This window comes from Lycorma delicatula, chromosome 5 (assembly GCF_047948215.1).
Source record: "Lycorma delicatula isolate Av1 chromosome 5, ASM4794821v1, whole genome shotgun sequence".
Taxonomy (NCBI): Eukaryota; Metazoa; Arthropoda; class Insecta; order Hemiptera; family Fulgoridae; genus Lycorma; species Lycorma delicatula.
The window spans coordinates 157,261,940-157,278,350 of record NC_134459.1 but is presented as its reverse complement, the minus strand read 5'-3'; the positions used below and the strand labels follow the sequence as shown (position 1 = coordinate 157,278,350).

Below are 16,411 nucleotides of genomic sequence, written 5' to 3'. Positions count from 1 at the left end.
AAATATTTAGGCCTAATTATAGATTCTGAAATAAGCTGGAAGGCTCATATATTGAAATTAAGTAAAGAATTTTTATTATACTCATAAAAATTTTACAAATCACATTATTGCAATCAAAGATGGTTGGTTTTTATATATAATGCACTTATTAAATCTAGATTGAATTTGGAATCGAATGTTGGGCAAGCACTTATAAATCTCACTTATTAAGTGTGTGAAAGTAGCACAAAATAGAATTGTGTATTTCAAAAGCAGTTTCAACCCATCTCTTGAGGTTTTAAAAAACTGAATATTTTACCCATAAAGAATCTATATATATAAAATGTATTAAGAATATTTTTCAGTAGTTGTATAGATCATAAAATAAATAATGTATACAATAAAAGAAGTATGGAGACAGAAAATACATAAATTCCAGCTGTATTTAAAGAATGGTTTAAAAAATAATTTTTCTGTTTAGGACCTAAAATAAATAACATGTTAGACTATAGTATAAAGCATATAATGGTTGAAAATATCTTCATTAAAGAGGTGAAGAAATGGGTTGCCAGTACTCAGAACACTAACACACCGGGTTGGTCTAGGGCTTAATGTGTCTTCCCAAATCAACTGATTTGGAAGTTGAGAGTTCCAGCATTCGTCCTAGTAAAGTCAGTTATTTTTATATGGGTTTGAATACTAGATTGTGAATACCGGTGTCCTTTGGTGGTTGGGTCTCACACATTTCAGGAATGGTCAAACTGAGACTACACAACTACACTTCATTTATACTCATACATGTCATCCTCATTCATCCTCTGAAGTATTATCTGAAAGGTAATTACCAGAGGCTAAACAGGAAAAAAAAGTACTCAGGACACTAGTGTTTTGTTTTCTAAACTAGAGTGAATAAAATTAACATAAAATGAGGAAAATTAAAATATAGTGTTCAAAATTTACAATGTGATCAAAGGTTTTGTATTACTGTTGTGAATTGAATCATTAATGTACCATGCAAATGTTTTATATGTAATGATTAGTAATATGAACTACACTCAACAGACAAACTTTACATTAGGCTACATTAAGAGTCATTTATGTATTAATACTTTTAGCACTAAAGTTTTTATGTTGCTCTAGGTATTCCAGAGAATGGAACTTTGTAAATCTATTTGTAAAATTATCATTAGAATAAATTTTAATTAGAATTACACTACAGATAATATAATATTTATACATACACAGATTGTCCAAGATAAAGGAATCAAAAAGTAACAGCTTATATTAAGAGAACCAGATAATATAATTTAATATTTTTTTTTTAATAAACACAGCAACTCATCATGTTTTAATGTCAAGTTCAATGTGTGCACCTTTTGTAAGTCAGCACATGTCTAGATGATAAGCTAAATTTTGCCTGGTGTTTAGCAGCATTTGCGGTGTTATTATACAAACAGCTTCAACAATTATCTGCTTTAATTTTCGGCGGCTCTCCGAAGCTGCTCAGCAAAGCTGAATTTCCGGTCAACCATCATACCGAGGTACTTTGCGGCCGGATTGATCTCGACAACCTTTACCCCGACCCGAAGGGAGAGAAGGGTGTCGATACGCCTCTTCGTTAGAACCACGATCTCCGTTTTGCTGAGGGCTAGACAATCCATGGTCGTCCAGCCAGGCACCGATTCCGTGCATGGCTCGGCTGAGCCTCAGTTGGACGCGCTACACGTCGCGGTCTGCGACAGGTAGTGCAACGTCGTCAGCGTACCCAACCTCTTCAGGCATCTCCAGCCTCAGCAAGCCATCGTAGACGGTGTTCCATAGGTCGGGGGCGAGAATCGACCCCTGCGCTGCCCCTGACGTGATCGCAGTCCTACACCAGCCTGCCGCGGTCTCGTAAATGTGACCCCGGTTCCGCAGGTATGCGTCCGCCACTTTCAGGAGGTATTGAGGCATATGAAACGAATGCTCCAGAGCCCCAATTATATCGCTCCACCGTGCGGAGTTGAAAGCGTTTTTAACGTCCAATGTAACGAGAAGGACCACACGTCACGAAAAATGATAGTGGTCCTCTGCCCGCCACACTCCCTCAACAACCTCTTGAATTGCGTCTAGGGTCAACCGACCCTGCCGGAAACCGTATTGGTTGGGTGACAGGCGACCTGCCTGATTGATCGCCGCAACCAGTCTTTTCTTTAACAACTTCTCCAATACCTTCCCAGTTGTGTCAAGTATGCAGAATGAGCGGTAGGAGGACGGCGACTCTGGGTTTTCTTTGCCCTTGGAAATTAGCGCAAGACGCGCGGTCTTCCACCTGGCGCTAAATGACCCAGCTTTTAGACATGCATTATACATGTCTAGAAGACGACAGGGCCTGCAGCGCCCCCCAAGTTTGAGCACCTCGGCCGGTATACCGCCGGGACCAGGAACTTTTTGCCTTTCAGCGACCGTAGGGCTCCCTCCACCTCCTCCATCGAGAAGAGCGGGAAGTCGCCCACGTCACCGAAGTCCCGCTCGATACGGACCGAGTGGGCCAGGAACAACATCTTAACGACGTGCTCCGCATTACTGTGAGGCAAAATATAGTTATACTGTCCCTCACAGTATAGAGTGCCACAATATAGAGAACAAACTATAAAAGATAAGTGAAGGTTTAAATTATCTAAATAAAACATTAAATAAATTGTCTTTACTGAAAATTTTCATTTATAATATTTTTTTTATTATTTTTAAAAATAATATTGCAAGAAAATACTTATTTTATTAGGTCCTGGATGTCAACTTGCTGGATTTCTGACTGTATTTTCTAGTGAATTATCAATATTTACTTTAACTGTTATAACAAGTGAAAGATGGTATACAATAACATATGCGATTCATCTAAATAGAAGATTGAAACTTTCAACTGCTGCTAAAATCATGATACTAGGCTGGATTTACTCAATAACAATGGCAGTGTTTCCATTTTTTGGAGTAAGCAGTTATTCAAAGACAAGGTAAAGATTTATTCAGATTATGTAATTTATGTGTGAAAAGTGCCAGTAAAAAATAAAAATCAGTTCAACGTTGAAGTCCAATTCTGACTTCAACATAGCTGCTGAGATAATGACTTTCAACCCAATTTCACTGAAATAGTAAATAAATATATCTCAAAGATGATAGATTCTAATCTATATAGCATCTGCAATGATAATTCATAAAATTTCCTGTAGTTTATGATAAAAATTAAATTTTAAAATTAATAATAAAATTAACAACTACAATCAAAATCAATCATATAAATTATTGTGTATTATTTACTTTCCTCACAGTATATACAAAGAGATAAGGTAATTGTACCTTTCTACCTTTTTATTTTGGACTAAGGGGGTTTATGAAACATTACAAAATTAAAAAAGTGTTTTGTTTATTTTGTATATGTATATGTGTGGTGTGTGTGTGTGTGTGTTTTTGGGTTAATACCCAAACCCTGACTGACAGAAACTTCTCAAATTTGGCATGATAATTTCTATGTGTGGGAATCTATTGATGCTAATAAAGTTTGTAGTCAGCATCTCAAAGGTATGAGAGAAATCAAATCATGCTGAAATATGACCTCTAATTTCCTGTTAGCAGTCATATTTCAGCAGGGGCCAAACTTAATAAAAATTTTACTCATATGATTATTGAGCTCCTTTAGGAGAGAAAGTACAGATTTTCTCTCAGAATGACTACCAGATTAAAAAATAGACGTTTCAGTTAAAAGGAGTTTTTGCAGATTTTTGGTTTTTTTATTTAAATTTGGTACACATATATTTTCCTATAATTTTTCCTGCATTTTCCTTTAGAGAAAGAAAATTTTTTTTCATACTTCAAAAGATTTTGTATGAAGTATGAAAAAAAAATGTTCTTTCTCTAAAGGAAAATGTAGTTAAAATTATAGGAAAATAAATGTGTACCAAATTTAAATAAAAAATTTTTTTTGTAGTTTCCACGTTTATCCTAACTTTAAATAAATTTATGAATATTTTACTATAAAATATCAGGAAGATTCATGTTTGTATGCATTCATGTGTTTTTTGTAACCCTGCAACTTCATAACAACTTTTCCTGCATTCATGAAATAGAAATCATATGATTTTTTTTATACAATTGACACTGGGTATATGATGATAATTATTTGAAAAAAAAAATTAACAATGTTTTCTACAAACCAGAAATCAAAACTGTTTGAACTTATACAAATTAGGTATCAAAGAACTTCTTGAAAAGTAAATTTTTGAATTACATGTTCATGTAATTCAACTCTTGTTACAACTCCAAAACTTGTATATATTACAACTCCAAAATAATTAAAATAAAATTATTTCTTCTTAAAAAGTAATTTTAAAAGTAAAGTACTTCATTTTTTCAGAAGCAATTACAATAATAATTAAACTAAATTAGAACTTTATTTAATAAGTAATGCATTTTGAAAATAATACTGAATAAATATTTTTAATTAAATCACTGAAAACGTTTTTGAAAAATAGTTTTCAATTGATACTGAAAGAAAATCAAAGGAAAATAGCCCACATAATTGTTATAAATCAAATTAATAAAATTAATTTAAGTATTGATTTTTTTTTCTTTTTTAACAAAAAAAAAATGTTGAATTTTCTTTAATTAGTTATTTAATTCTATTCAGAGACTTACAAGAGGCATTCAAATAAAAAATATATATCGCAATAAAAGTAAAAAATTGTATAATTCAATGAGGTAAGCCTTTTTAGAGAAACTTCAGAACAGAAAACATCAATTCGAAATCATATCTTCTTCGTCTTCCATAATAAAGATAAGTTACTTATTCTTTCAATAAATTCGTTAAAATAGTTTGTAGGGTTTTGACCAATTTCCTACAGGAAATAATATAAACATAAAATATTATATTAATATAATAATATATTAACAAGAATTAATATAAATTAATAAATCATAAAATTCTACACCAAAAATAAATTTTAAAATGTTCAGTAACTGAAATAGCAGTCAGTCCCTTCAGACCAACAAATCCTGTAGGACAAATTCATTATCAAAGGGAATATTTACCATAATTCAAAAGTTTCTTTTATTAATATTTACAACTAATACTTAGATTTATTATCCAACTGACAGTTTTAAATTACTTTTCCCATTTACTTATTAGTACAATAAGTCACTGAATTCAATTTATTTTGTTTTATTATTTATCAGTTTAGTACTAATTTATTATATTTATTTTTTTTTTTAGTCAATACATTTAATTTTTCTCTAGTATATTTTTTGGGCAAGATTATTCAAAACATTATCAAGAATAGGTTAAAATAGAAAGAAATTTAAATAAACAAATTCCTGATTCAGTTTGTAACATTTATAAACTTATGAACATAAACATAAAATAAAACATATGTTATTTCTCTAAATCACATGATCATGTTCCTGCAGCATTAAACATACCACTCTCATTACCTATAAAGTTATCTAAACATTAAGTATTATCTTAAACTTTTGAGATTTGGGCATGATTAAAATATGGAATAAGAAACTTTCTTGCATGAGACCAGACACATGGAAAATACGAGTAAATATGTTCCTACTGAAAATTACGGAAAAAACAGAAGACAAGGTTTAGGACAAGTGGTTCTGCTTAATGATTTTCTTGATTCTTTTAGATGAAATCAACAGTAGAATTATGGTGTTGATGTCATCAAAGCAGATAGATAATTCTGATACTGAAAAAGATAAACAATAAAGACAATGAACAAATTTTATAATCTACATTAATTCCTTTTACACTTATTTATTATTGCATAATTATTTATAAACAACCACATAGACAACAGAGTGTTACTGTATACCTATTTGAACAGTTTTTAGCTTCTTTTAAAACACCTTGAAACATTTCTATTTATCTTTAAAACAAAGTTTAGTAGTCCAATGATATGTTTTATTAAAACTATAGATTTTATTCTTCTGAATACTTCACTAAAAGAAATAAAATAATACTAGCATAATACACATAACTTATGGGAAAGAAATGTTTAGTTTGCTTACTAAATCTGGATAATACAAGCTGTTGAAGTTTAATGTTTATAAACGATTAGCCGTAGGATGTTAAAATTTTGGATTTAGGACTGTTGTAACATCTAGTTGTGTACCTCCCCTTTTGATTGCAATCGACTGGACAAAAGCATCCAAAAACACCAAAAATTCAAAAAAGTTTGGATTTTTTACTTCTTCTTAACTGCGGTAATAAGCCCTCATATAGAGCTTTTCAACTATATATCATAAGTGGTAATTATATAGCCAAATATAATTTTAATAATGAAATATTTGGATCTTACAAGGAGAAGGCACATCAGTTTGAACCCGAATTCATATCCTTCTTTTTTAAATTTTTTTTTTAAATTTAAATATATTGATTTATTAATAATTATTAACCTCCAATTGTAAAAAAAGTTTTACAATAAATAATAATTCATAATAACATTAAAAAAAAAATATGAAAAGATATCAGAAGTTATTAATGAAATAAAATTTTATGTAATTTTCATTTATAAAAATGTTAATATTTAATTTAATAGGTGTACAAGGAAGACATACGTGGTGATCACATCAGATTTTTTTAATCTGTGATAGAACTACAAGTAGCTAGAAAGAAGGTACATGATCTTAGATAAATTCAATCATATATAATGCCATATGCTATCCGACTGTGTTAATAATCTGAGAATCTTAACAGTTCCTATACAAACTATTAATCAAAAGTCTGAGTGAAAAATACTGTGGGCTTTCTATTCTATATCCTGCATGGGAAAATTTATTTTAAATAAATTAGTGAATAAGATTTTACATGATCAATACTTAAAATAATAATACTTTTAATAGATTAATTTAGCAAGAATGATAATAAAGTAATTATTGTTATTGTTAATTTTTTATTTTCAGTATCTGTCTTCCGATGGAGAACTCAAAAAATAGTGATTTAGCTTACTTGGTTACATTATTAGTATTTAATGGTCTTGCATTCTGTATAATCTGCACGTGCTATGGACGAATGTACTGTTCAATAAAAGGTGGACAAGTGTCAGTGGCTCCAGTCGCAAGATCAGATATGAGAGTAGCTAAAAGAATGGCATTACTAGTGTTCACAGATTTTGCGTGTTGGGCTCCAATTGCATTCTTTGGACTAACAGCTCTTGCAGGGTATCCTTTGATCGATGTCCCGAAAACAAAAATACTGTTAGTTTTCTTTTATCCTCTTAATTCGTGTGCAAATCCATATTTATATGCTTTATTAACTCAACAATACAGACGTGATATGTTTATTCTGCTCAGTCGATACGGAATATGTTCAAAAAAAGCAGCGCAATACAAAGGAATGAACGGTCCGGGTGGACCTAGAACAGGAATGGGTCCAATAGGTGGCTGTGCAACAGTAGGTAACAACAATGCACCAGCTCCAAATCACAGAGGATCTGTATTAACATCGCAAACATCTTTTGACTGTTATACAAGACCTGGTTCCCTTTCAGTAGTTCCAGAAGTGTCTGCAAATAAACAACTGGAAATAATTTCAGTAGTTTCGATACAAGGACTAAAAGATTCTGTTACTCATTCATCAAAAGACAGAGATGAAAATTTTAAGAGTAGTTCATTACTTTAAAATACAGGACTCCTCTATTACAGACTCCACAAGCTCTGAAATATACAAAACAAAACGACAGATACATTTTTGTTATTTGAATGTAACTTCAAACTCACGTTAGTTTTTTCTGACAACACTCAAATCTTTTAAAATAAATACCTGAAATCTAATGAGTTCTAATTTTTAAATCCATGATCTATAATCATGAAAATATCTTACAGAAGCACATTCCAAATTATTCAGAGGGTGAGTAGTAAGATTTATTGTTGAATATAAATATAAACATCATTTTATCTTACCAATTTCTGAATTATATTAATTTATAATAATTATTTAACTAACAGGCCACTTTTATTTTTGTTAAAGTACCATCATGATGGCTTTCTCTGAAAGTAACAATGGCATATAGCCAATCCCTTTAGTAATAAAATTTTTAGGGCATAGCATGCCTAAAAGTACTTATCACCTTAGTAAAGGTAAATTTTGAATGATCAACACATCAATTACAAAATTACACTAAAAAATTAGTAAATCTGAAAGTTGTTAAAAAAAATATATATATATATATATATAAAAGAAAAATATAGAAGGTACAAAAATCAATTGACATTTAAATTTAAAAAAATTATTGATTTTGTTTATTCTTATGTACAATTATGAACAGCATTTTACATTCAAACAGATCATTTACACCTGTTTGAATACTTTTACATATTCTGAGACTTGGTTCTTATCACTGTCCAAATCCTGTACTGTATTTCCCAATGTAAGCTCTGAGGGCCTCAATTATTTGTGGTTTCTTGGAGTACATAAAATCTTGATCACAACCCAAAGAAAGAAATCTATAACAGTAATATATATCAAGCATAGAGGCTGTATGTTCATTAGTTGTAGGTCAATCAGTTACTTTCCTTCTAAAATCCTCATTTGCATAAACATAACTTCAGTGATGTAATATGATGAGTAATAATTGCATTGAAAATAAATTTTATTAAGTTCCCATATGTATCATGATTCCTAGAGAGATATAATTCTGAAGCACATTCAGACTATTATTTCACACACTACTCACCATAAAACTACAGTTCTAGTATTCCAAAATAATATATTCTTATATAAGAATATATTCAAACAGCCAAACCAAGTTGATTTGGTTGTTGCTTCAAATTACAAGTATATGGATTAAACTAATATTCAAGCATAATTTCATAAGATTGAAGTCTGGATATTCATTGTTTTTAAGGAGTATCATGTAAATTAAGAATTTTAACTATAAATTTTTGTTCATACAAAACTTTCTGCGATCCTGAAATATCTCATAGCTCACAAAGTAATTTCTTTATTTGACTTTAATGGCTGTTATCGCTAAACAAATAGGGATTTATTTTTTTTTTTTTTGTTTCAAAACTTTATTGGGCATCAATTATACAAACATGTTTTTCAGATTTGTGTAGCTCATATCCTTTCAGTAATTAATAGTTATTATTATCAATGATAAATTAAAATACCAAATCCCTGTTATTATTAAAAATAGTGTTAATAAAATTTAACAAATAAAATTTTTAAATAAATATTTGTTCTTGTTTGCTTAACACATGTATGTGATTAAATTACAAAATGATTTAGAGTGAACACATTTCATTGTAATTATTTACAATATTACTGAAGCGGTGATATTCGTGCCAACCTATTATGATAACAGTATTGTTATTTTACCTTACCTACTTCAAGAGCAAAAATTATTTATTGCAGTTAAATTGAATGATCTTTATTTGTTTATTACAAAAACTTTGGCTTGTTTATTCTTTTTGTAAGTGGATTTTTTGTGACTGTTTATATAACATATAAAAAAACAATTTTTATTAATAAAAAAAATTAATTCCCAACTAAATAATCTTATTTAATCTGACAAGTGGATGTAATTTATAATGAGTAACGGTTATCAGAGCAGTAAACATTAATCATGACAATCATGCATCTTAGAAAGTGAAGTTAAAGAAGAGTAAAAATAAAATGCTAATAGTTGAAGCAACAATGAATAAACCAGTTTCCTGTAGACAACAAAACTTAAACAACCAACAATGGGTGTAGTTTCACAGTGTCATTGTATGCAGAATTTTGTGGCTAATGATTCAATCAATGTTACCTGAAAAACGCAAAAAAAAATAAGAAGTGAGCAAAGTTTTAAATAGTAATATTTTAAAAGTGAATAAGAGTATTAAAGACTGTTACTTTGTTAATCAAGATATTTCTTCTTGTTGTATATATGTTTCTGGTGTGTTGTAGTATTTTGTTTGGTTTTGTTTATTTTGTACATAAATCTATCACTGGGCAACATGTTTATATAACAAAACTACAAATAATGTTGTAAATACTTGATGTATATATAAACAAACCATATGCAAGTCTTAAAAATTGTATATAGATATTTGTATGTATATATATATATATATATACATGTGTGTGTGTGTGTGTGTGTGTGTGTGTGTTTTTGTAATAAAATATATAATGTGTATTATTTATGATTTTGTTTGTTCTCATCATACTTTACACCATGCAAAAAATTGTGTAGTAATGACCAATAATTTTTGGCCTCAGAAGAATGTATTATCAAATTAACAAGTATTAATATGATGATAAAACTGTATGCTAAATATATTTCAACTTTATGGGCAGTAATAGTTTTTTTGCAATAATTTTTATTATACAAAAAACTGATTGTTATTCCCCCTTCCACATAAAAAAGAGAAAAAATAAAGTATTTCCTTCCCATCCTCGATAAATCACTTGCAACGTAGTCAGCAGACTAGTTTTGTCAAAACAGATCATCTAAAAATAGACTTATCAAAAAGTTATTAAAACCCCAAAGGAAACAAAAACAGATATGGGTGTAAAAACTCCTTTCTACTTAAAAAGAGAAATTTATATTGAAACATTGTCAATTCTAATAAAACAACTTCAAAGCCATATAGTTAATAAAAAACTCATCCTTTCATTAAATTCATCATAATCTTGTAAAACTCTTCACATTCTTATTTCTCATCGCCTTAGTTTTCTGTTAAGTCATCCGTTCTTTCTTTTTTTTCCATCTTTCTGAAGGCCTCAATGTTGAATTCTAAAATATGTGAGGCCTCAGAGATGGAATCTTCCGATCCTCCACAGTAAGTTACAGAGGATATTTTGCTGCCGGTATTTGATACCAGCTTCGATGGTGCAACCAGTAGTACATCTTAGTCAAGACTTTATTCACTCCCTGCTAATGCATGTGGAGCAACTGAAGTGCTTACCTCTCATTTAGATCTTCAGAGGCTCTATTGTTGGACGTTCAAAGTCCTCTTTTTCTAACAGCTTAATATCTAGCTTCACGATGCCTTAATTTTGTCGATTTGCACTTTTGCATGTACTGCTTTTGATTCGGGTTTCTTCTGTGTTTTAATTTCATTTTCTTTCTTTTTGCCACTGGTTGAAGACTCATTGCTAAGTTGTATAAAATATTTTTCCTTTCTTCATCATTGGTTTTGGACTACTTACCTGGATGGTCTCTTCAGTTTGTCTGATACATTTGATCATCTTAACCGATGCTGGTACCAATTCTGAGAGCACATCCTCTGATTTCAAGGAAGTGGCAGGAGCGGTCACAACTTGTGCATGTGACACAATTTTTGGTGTTCTGCCACGCGCAATATTCCTTTCATCAAAGTAGCTGACTTTCTATATTTTCTTAATCTCTTAAACGGTTACTTCTTGTTTGTAAATAAGACACATTTTTGACAGTTTCTACAAACAGTTCTTCAGCAGTTTTTCTTGTCTTCTGTCCAGCAGCTTCCATGCTGCCATAAGTTATCACAAAAGGGCTAATATTTGAGAAATTGCCGTCTTTTTTCTTGATTACTAAATATTTTGGTATTGATCCGATATTCTTCAATCAATACTTAATAGTTTCCTTCTTCTTTTCCATTCTCATCTTCCTGTTTGCTTGCGAAGACAAAGGCTGTACAAGACGAGAGTTCTTACATGGACCCTCTGTCACGGAAGTTTTGGAAAAAGAAGATTCCATAAAGCTATGAAATCTTCTTTAAGCTGTGGAATTAACCCGATCCGGGGAGTCAGATACTGCCTGACCCGCGATACTGACATCACATGGCTCGCACGTAGCCTTAAGGGTTCCAATACCCTTACCACTGGACAATCCCTGCCAAAGGCCAAAGTTTTTATCAGGGAAGAAAGAAATTTTTTTATGTGGAAGGGGGGCTAACGACAGAAGTAGTCGATCCCTATTAAAAATAATAATAACGCCCCGGATAAACTCCAAACACTCGTCCATGCAATATCATCTACGCGTCCAGCATCGGCAAAAACAGATCGCGGTTGTGCCTTCCGTCCCCGCCGCAAACAGCAAAACCGATAAGCACAACCAAAACCACTTTGGGACTGCCAATCACATACTCGCACAGGGAGATCCTGACCAAAATCACTGCCTCATCCAACATAACCTTATGTCATCCAACGAGGCCTCGTTGGATGACATAAGCGAAGGTACCGAAGTACGATGTCGTGCCCGCCCCGGATGTGTGTTGTACATAGCTGATATCGCACGGACGTGGATTTGAAGTTTATCCGGGGCATTTTTTTTTTTCTTAGAATTGACCACTGCTGTGATCATCAGCACCTTTCCACGTCAAAAAATAGAAAAGAAAATGTTTCTTTACCCCTTGATAAAAACTTTAGCGACGGAGTCAGATGACTAGTCTTGTCAGAACAAATAGATTATCTAAATAAATAGACTTGTCAAAGGTTTTTGAAACCGTAAATAAACACAAGATCACAAGGGTGTAAAGAGCTCTTGCCACTTAAATACACTTAAAATTAACACATTAAAACACTTCAAAACACACAAACCATTTCTAATGAAATGATGTCAAACAATATCAAAATAAATTAAAACAATAATTATAGCAAAAACAAATGAAACTAACTTATTAAATTCTATCGCCTAAGTTTACCCTTAGGCCATCCTTTCTTGCTTTTTTTTCCATCTTCCTAAAAACCTCAATGACGAATTCGAATAATTCTGGCCTCAGAAATTACTGCGCCTCAGAATTACTGTGCAGTGCAGGTGAGGAAGCAATAGATAAATTATACAAACTGTTCTGTAATATTTACGTAAAAGGGGAAGTTCCGTCACACTTCAAAAAGAGCGTTATTGTCATGATACCAAAGAAAGCAGGAGCAGATAAATGTGAAGAATACAGACCAATTAACTTAATTAAACTCATACATCAAAAATTTTAACCAGAACACTGTACAGAAGAATTGAGAGGAGAGTGGAAGAAGTGTTAGGAGAAGACCAATTTGGTTTCAGGAAAAGTATAGGAAGCACTTTTATCACTCAGATTAATAGTAGAAAGAAGATTAAAGAAAAACAAGCCAACATACGTGGCATGTAGATTTAGAATTGTAGATTTAGAAAAGTCATTTGATAACGTAGGCTGGAATAAAATGTTCAGCATTTTAAAAAATGTAGGTTTTAAGTATAGAGAGAGAGATCAACTGCTAAAATTTACAAGGACCAAACTGCAACAGTAATAATCAAAGAGCATAAGAAAGAAATAGTAATAAAAAAAAGGAGTCAGGCAAGGATATTCCCTATCACTATTTATTTTTAATCTTTACATTAATTAATTAGTTACTGAGGTTAAAGAACAATTTAGATCCAGAGTAACTGTGTAAGCTGAAAAGATAAAGATACTACGATTTGATGATGATATAGTAATTCTAGCTGAGAGTAAAAAAGAATTAGAAGAAACAATGAATGACACGGATGAAGTCCTACGCAAGAACTACCGCATGAAAATAAAAAGAACAAAACGAAAGCAATAAAATGTAGCAGAAATATAGATGCACCACTGAATATAAAAAATGGACAAGAAAAGACTATGGAGGTAGAAGAGTTTTATTATTTGGGAAGTAGAATTACTAAAGGTGGACGGACGCAAAGGTGAAGCAGGAGCGATATAAAATGCCAAATAGCACAGGTGAAACTAGCTTTCAGTCAGAAATAGAATTTGCTTACATCAAAAATTAATTAAAACGTCAGGAAACCTTTGTTGAAAGTATGTATTTGGAGCGCAGCTTTATATGGAAGTAAAACTTGGACGATTGGAGTACCTGAGAAGAAAAGATGAAAACTTTTTGAAATGTGGTGCTACAGGAGAATGTTAAAAATCAGTTGGGTAGATAAAGTGACAAATGAAGAGTTATTGCGGTAAATTGATGAAGAAAGAAGCATTTGGAAAAACTATAGCTAAAAGAAGAGATAGACTTATAGGCCATATCTTACGACATCCTGGAATAGTCGCTTTGATATTGGAGGGACAGATAAATGAGACAAATTGTGCAGGCAGGGAACGTTTGGAATATGGAAAACAAATTGTGAGGGAAGTAGGATGTAGGGGGTTTGCCGAAATGAAACGACTGACACTAGATAGAGAAACTTAGAGAGCTGCATAAAACTTTCTGCCAGGACATCTAATGGCAGGCCGTATTCGAATGCAACGTTGTGTCAAAATTTCAAAGCAATCGGTGAAGAACTTTCGGAGATTTAAGATGTTGAACAAATGAGCATTTATATTTTTATTTATATAGATATATTTCACTTTCTTGTGGACCCGATAACTGCCGTAATTTTGCGCCAATCACTTTCAAATTGATACATAAAATATAACGACCCAAAATCACGGTCGAGTTCGTTAATGGGCAAAATCGGACCAGGGGGGTGAAAATGGGGGACTTTTTCGAAAAAAACAAAATATCGCTAAAACTTTCTTATTAAGTAAAATATCGAACTCGTTTAAAGTTCCTAATATTCTTTGGATAAGATCCTAAAACTTATCTAAGTAAAGTCTTTTATATCACCAACCATTGGCCCAGAGGGTCTAAAAAATGGGGTTTTTAAGACAAAAAACATACCTCCCTTATAGGCACAGCATCGAATCTGTTTAGCGTTGCCAGTCCTCTAAACATTACCTAAAACGTTTATCTGAAAAAATGTTGATATGACCAACCCTTACGGTAAGGGATGACCAAAATGTTGCTGGAATTATAAGAAGATGGGGCTTGTCGTGTGCTAAACATGTGAAACTTCTTTCACATGCAACCATTGTTGTATTGAGTAAATTTTAAGTTTTTCTTAACTTTAAGGTGAAAATCTTTTTTATCCCCTACGTAGCACCGGTGAAATCTACCTCAGCACGCCGGAAGGCGAAAGGGATTTTTTTTTAAACCTACACGCAAATCGCGTAATACATATTGTACAGAATAGAGTAGAATGGACACACAATTACGCAGCAGATTATTATCAAACGGATGAACTGGAGCATCAACACATGACTTAAGGTATTCGCTAACATAATGTGCCCTCGAACGCAGCCGGTAACTCGAGACTTAGCACCATAGGTCAACAAATCCCAATGGGATTATTAATAAAAGAAGCTGTACGATTAATAGAAGAAGAAGCTGTACGAAACGGCCAATCGATGAATTTCTATAAAAATGTCATACTAAAGACAACATTAATTACTAGCTGATCCCATTGCCAGTAAAGAAAATGTTTCCCACTTCCCTCCAAAACGCTTACTACTGGGCTCAAGTGAAATGAAACGATAACAAATAAAAGGAATTTATTATGGATGGAGTCTGATATGTTAAGTGCCTTTTCGTTCAGCAGAAGAATTAATAAAAGGGCTGTACAATCTAGTTATTACCAAAACTCCTTAAAATTTAAATGAACGTTTTCCATCTCAGTACCAAAATCTATTATAAATATCACCAAATATATCAAAAAGTTTTAAAATGCAGGGATTTTAAGCTCTTGTAAATGTTTATTGCTTTTGTAAATGTGTAGCTTCACTTTTTAAAAGGTGGACAACCAGTTACTGCATCAATAACATTAGCTACTGTCACATTACAAGATATGAAAATCTGTATTAATTTGTGTCATCAGCAAAGTTTATGTTATTTTTATACTGTATTAACAAGTATGTACGTATAACCTTTTAATAAAAATAACCTGAGGGAGTTATCATCACTAAGAGACACGAGGGATATGATTCAAAACTGTTTAAAAATATCATTTAAAATGAAGAAAATACATATATTGTATTAGAAAATTGTAAGATGACTATTCTGTAAGTAAACTACAAGCAGGGGTTATTAAGCAAATAACAAGACAATCAAATATAGAAAGTTTTAAAAAGCTAAACTAACATTAAAATTCATCTTATGGAAAATAAATCCCACAGTATACAGGTATAAAACATTAATGGATGAAAAATGAATTTAATATATATATATATATAAACTGACAATACGTAACAAGAGATTGTAACAGGCTCCCTGAAAAATTTATATTAGATTAAACCTCAGGAAAACATTTAAATGACTTATAAATTTGAAAAATATTGCCCACATCACCCAATATATAAATTTTGTGCGCTTATATAAACCAACAAAGTGATTCCACATGACACACAAAATAAATTAGACACACAGTTCACAAAGCACATTTAGTCAACAAAATTCAGTATTCTGAAAAACTAACTAGGACAAGCTTCCTTAGAGACAACATTAGCTCTTTCATTGTCTAATTTCTAAGCAGGTAGAAAGCTACAGAAATATGTCAATATATAATTAAAAAACAAAAGACTAGAAAACTGAAGAAACACTTTTCATTTATCACTAACGTGTATGATGTAGTTGTATCCTAAAGAAAATAATTACAATTACTAAGAC

General features: G+C 31.6%; 1 protein-coding gene across 1 annotated transcript in view; it reads left to right on the top strand.

Moving 5' to 3' along the window:
* The window catches only part of LOC142325775 (follicle-stimulating hormone receptor-like), a 62,367-nt gene extending 54,728 nt beyond the window's left edge, over positions 1-7,639 (top strand). Inside the window, exons 7-8 of the mRNA XM_075367806.1 lie at positions 2,744-2,972; positions 6,922-7,639. Of these exons, the coding sequence (XP_075223921.1) occupies positions 2,744-2,972; positions 6,922-7,639 (947 nt within the window). The remainder of the gene's footprint in view (positions 1-2,743; positions 2,973-6,921) is intronic.
* The last annotated feature ends 8,772 nt before the right edge of the window (positions 7,640-16,411 follow it).